The sequence below is a fragment of the Triticum dicoccoides genome, chromosome 6A, assembly GCF_002162155.2.
Source record: "Triticum dicoccoides isolate Atlit2015 ecotype Zavitan chromosome 6A, WEW_v2.0, whole genome shotgun sequence".
Lineage (NCBI taxonomy): Eukaryota > Viridiplantae > Streptophyta > Magnoliopsida > Poales > Poaceae > Triticum > Triticum dicoccoides.
The window spans coordinates 590085789-590090824 of NC_041390.1; the positions used below are offsets into that span (position 1 = coordinate 590085789).

A 5036-nucleotide genomic window follows, 5' to 3' on the forward strand; every position below is an offset into this window, starting at 1 on the left:
GTTGCCGCAGGGGGCCCCTGCCACACGCAGCTCCGATTTCTCTGTCGCAGCGAGATGCAATCATAGGCACACCCATTGGCGCATCGGAACGCCGACATCAGAAGGACCAGCCGCGACCCAGCTCCACGCGCCACCATCGTCGTTACCGCACAAGTCGCAACGCCAACATCTCGCATCACCGGTTGGGCACCAGCCAACCTTGATGTCGTGCACGTCCAGCCCATGGAAAGCGCGGAGGGGAACAAGTCTTCAAGACGACGTCCCCAAGGGGGGGAAGCGACGCGGAAACGACGCCGTCGCCCGACATAGTCATAGGCTTTCACCCGAAGACGAACCCTGAGGGTGGACAAGGCCAGAGGGCTCCACGACGACCCTTCAGGAAGGAAGAACGACGCCCACGGGCGCCACGTCGTCGGCGTCGGCAGAAGCCACGCAGGCAAACACCCGGAGCACTGGCCTCCACACCCCCACGCAACCAGCCACCGGCAGCTGATCCGCATATCCGCTGAACCGCACACCCCCGGCGCCGTGGCGGCGCCACCACCATGCCGGAGCCATCCACCTCGCCGTCGGAAGACGCCGACCAGATCCGACGAGCCGAACCCAGCCAGGACGACCAGATCCGGCGACCCCCAGCTGCAGCATCGTCGCAGAGGCCACCCAAGGCCGGCAGCAGCCGGCCCGCGGACGGAGGAGACACCAAAGGCCGGAAGGGGGGGGCCGCCACCCCGCCCCGACGCGCCAACAGGAGCACCGGGCCACAGCCCAGTAGCCCGACGACGCGGTCACGACGGCTGCCACCCGTCGGAGACGCGGCCTTGAATCCTAGCCACTCACGTTCCAACACAGGAGCTGTATTCATTTTTAAACAATGGGCAACTCTGACGATTAACATTCACAGTAACACTGTGTGATACCACGATTAGCAGATATCCAATATCTACGAACTATTCTGCCTGGACTGAAGTCATGCATAAGTTCTCAATTGACAGCTATTACCAAGCAGCATGCCTTTTATGGTGACCCAGATGAGGCCAAGGTCTGGTGAATTGATTTTATTTGGTCAAAGTGATAAGAAACATTCACCTTTTTTTTAACACTTGTAACAAATTATATTCTATCATCTGATTAGACAACACCAATCCAAATATGACTGGACAAAGCAGAGCAAACACAAGCCATCCCAGCCACCTTGATCCTCCACACATACGACAGAAAAAGACTGCAACCTTCAGAGGTTGTACTAACATGAAATGAAAAACTTAAAAAAAACACAGAGATTAGGACCAATCCAGTAAGATCACCATAGGTGTGCCATGCACCTCCTTGTCCAGAGCACCGTCCCCCAGTACGCTCGCAATCCAACCGGAAGAAGGCCCTGAGTGACAGTTGTGTACAAGAAGTGAAGGTCAGTTCTTCGGACTGCAACTAATATGTACAAGAAATATAACTTGAATTTAGAACAGCAAAGGCAACTGCGACATGCTTACCTTTCAGAGTCAAGTTATTCTACTCAGCTGCTTTCTTAACCATAGAAGACGGGTCTCTGGATCAGCACAGAGAAAAATCGCTCTGTTGTTCTCATCTTTGAAAATATCGAAGGAGCCAACCTTCTCATCAGTTGACAATTCTTCTATTGTCTTCACCACAGCGATGCATTTTTTGATTGAAAAATCATCTGCTGGAGCTTCCTCAGCTTGCTGTGTTTTCATCTCCAGATTCACCTTGATTGCCTAAATAGACAAATTGATTAACAGCCTTAGTAGTAAGACTAGTAGCAACTTGCACAACATTAGCATCGCCCTATATATGTTTACGCACTCTATGTTAATTTCATTGCATTTGAATGCAGCTGATAAAACAAATATATAGATTTGCAAGGAAGAAAGAAAGATGAAAACAGATATAGGAACATAGTAGCTTTGTACTAAAGTGGGTTTCATAGCCAATAAACCATAGCAGAAGGCACTTGCTGGTTGAGCAAAGAGAATGAGTATAACTGGTGCACCACCTGGTGCAACAGGTTTAGGAGTTACCTTGGTATCTTCTACCACCTTTGGGAGCCACTGCAGAACATGGTATTCATTATCACCTTGAAGCGAGTACCTTCTACGGGCCCATAAATTGCCTCTGAAGTCATGCTTCTTGATCACCATGTCGGAGATCTAAAACAATAAATTTCACATAAATTGCAGAGTGAAAAACAAAAACTAACTGAGCTTTATGCCACTTATTCTAACTAGTCCCTTGGTGTTATATGTCTGTTTTGCATAAACCTGATGGAAATGGCAACTTATGAAATTTTCATAAAGAATATTGTATGAAGACGTTAAATGTGAAACAAATAACACATACGTGGGAATATTGGGGTCGCCTCTCTGCCAGTACAGCAGTAAGACTATGAGTGTACAGACTAGTTTCTACAGGAACATGCGGGAGTTCTTCCCCGCGCACCACGCATACAGCGCCGCTCTTTCTATAGGTTTTATCGATGACCATGTGAACTGGTATTTGAAAAACACTCCCATTTACTAGCAATGCTTTAGTAATTCTGGCTGATAGCCAGCCACTAGTGTTTTCAATGATGTTTCGCAACTCTTGTGCGGTACGAACTTTGTGCACGTCCGAACGATCAAGAACTGCCTCACCTGAAAAATTAACAGAACACATGAAATGATTTCAACAATCATATTTAATTTTTTTAGAAGAGAAACATCAAGCATACCATTAAAATCTTCCGGTATAAGAAACTTCTTCTTGATAATATCATTTCTCAGACCAGTGGGATCAGCTGCATTAGGATCCTGTATATGTTCAGTCTGCAAATAGGTTAGGATACTCGTCAGTCTCTTTATTGAATTAATTCAGCCTTGTCAATTTACAGCAATGGCATGCTGCTACATGATGGGCTGTCAGGGTTGGACATCTACAAGGAGTCGGGACAAAACTTCATCCAGACAGTCAATGATCTGATGGAGGCATCCCGTCCTCTCAAGAAGAATGAGGCGGCGCTGCCGGTGCTGACCATAGCAGTTTAGGTACTGGTTTGCCTCCCCTCGTCGCCTATTCGGTTATCAATGTTAGGTTCCTCTTTCATCCTTGTGTGGTGTTGGTCTGCTCTAGTGTTGAAGACAGATGCTTGGCTTCGTCCTATTCGTCAGTCAGGCAGAGAGTTGAGTTGTTTTTATGTTTTATGGATCTAGAAATCCTATGTTAGAATGTAAGGGGGCTTAATAACCCAGCGAGAAGGAGGTCTGTTCGTAATTCTCTGTCTGATAAGGTATGTCATGTGGTTTGCCTCCAAGAAACCAAGTTGGGTTTGTGTGATAGGATGTTGGTGTCTGATGTTTTGGGGCCAATATTTACAGATGAGTTTGTGTACAAGTTGGCTGATGGTACGAGAGGGGGGATTTTGGTTGCTCGTTCGTCATATTGCAAGATTGCTCTGAATGGAACTGCCCCTGGCCATTTCTCTTTGACTGAAACTGTTACCGACAGATCAAACAATGAGTTGGTCTTTGACTGGTGCCTATGCAGGAATGGTTAATTCTGGGAGATTTATAACTTAATTAAAAGGGCAGAAGAGAAAAGCAATGACAATCTTAATTTGAGGATGATTGGAAGATTCAGTGATCTTATTGAAGATCTAGAACTAAGAGAGTTCCCACTGCTGGGAAGGCATTTCACCTGGTATAATGAAAAGCAGAGCTCTACTCTGACAGGAATCAAGAGTTTTCTTAACTAGAGATTAGGATGTGAGATTCCTTCAATTACAGATGTCGCCGGCTTCTACAAATATTTCGGACCATTGCCCGTTGATGGTAGGGCAGAGGTTCAAGGGCTTCCGGTTCAAAGCTTTCTGGCTTGACTTGGATGGGTTTCAGGAGGTTTGCTACAAACGACTGGGCGGAGCCAGTCCAGACCACTGATACAGTCAGAGGATGCTGCACACGAAGCTCTCAACAGCAAAAAAAAGGGCAACCTGGTGCATGTAGCTCCCGCTTGCGCAGGGTCCAGGGAAGGGTCCGACCACTTTGGGTCTATAGTACGCAGCCTTTCCCTACATTTCTGTAAGAGGCTGTTTCCAGGACTTGACCCAACAGCAAGGGTGCTGAAAAGATGGAATAAGGAGAGGTTGACTGATATTAACTTCCATACCGAGCTAGCTAATGAGGTGATCTTCAAGTTAGACTTGGCTCAAGAGGATTCACTGGATCAAATGGCAGCAGAGATCGTGGCTGACCTGGATTAAGGAGGGAGATGCGAATACCCGGCTCTTTCACTTGAGGGCAAAAGCAAGGAGGAGAACAAAAATCACATACCAGTGCTATCTGGAAGTAATGGTGAGGTTTTTGACTACAATGATAAAGCCAACCTTCTACCGTAACATATCTCGCAGATAATGGGGTGCAGTACTACTGGCCAGACCGCTGGGTTGAATTGGTGTTTTCTGGGTATGCCTAGTTTTTACCTTGATCACTTGGCTGAGCCTTTTTCTGCAGAGGAGTTGAGAGCTGCAGTTTTTAGTTCATTAGTGTTGAGAGAAAAGTGAAGTTTTATGCTTGGTTGTTGCTGCAAAACCAGAAGTGGACAGTGGACAGATTAGCTACTAGGGGCTAGCCGCACATCACAGTTTGCAAGCTATGTAATCTTGCTCCTGAATCTGCGGCGCATTTGATTCTGCAGTGCAACTTTGCAAATGAGTTGTGGACTGAGACGGCTAGCATCTGCCTGGGATCAGCTTTGGCAGGATTGCGGGCACCGACTTTAAAAGGGTGGTGGAGAAAGTGCAATGCCAGAGCACCTGTACAAAATGGAAAAGAAGCAGTTGTTGCTGGCAATTTACATGGTATGACACATTTGTAAAGAGGCGATCGAAGAATCTTTGAGAACAAAGAGGAGAACATTCAGTCCGTACTCTCTCACTAGCGATGATCTTAACCTGCTTAAAGCCGCTAAGAGGGAAAGAGGCTGAGGTGTGTTCAGTGAGTTGTTTGGGTGCGGTTGCACCGTTTTCAGTTCCAGTTTCTTCTGTG

The 5036-nt window shown here is 47.0% G+C and overlaps 1 protein-coding gene across 1 annotated transcript in view; it reads right to left on the reverse strand.

The window, feature by feature from the left end:
* Positions 1-1058: 1058 nt before the first annotated feature.
* LOC119316047 overlaps positions 1059-5036 on the reverse strand; it is a 9130-nt gene continuing 5152 nt past the window's right edge. The window contains exons 9-13 of the mRNA XM_037590441.1: positions 2726-2819; positions 2356-2648; positions 2037-2165; positions 1491-1733; positions 1059-1378 (exon numbers count right to left, since the gene is read on the reverse strand). Coding sequence (XP_037446338.1) covers positions 1500-1733; positions 2037-2165; positions 2356-2648; positions 2726-2819 — 750 coding nt within the window. The 3' untranslated portion in view covers positions 1059-1378; positions 1491-1499. The remainder of the gene's footprint in view (positions 1379-1490; positions 1734-2036; positions 2166-2355; positions 2649-2725; positions 2820-5036) is intronic.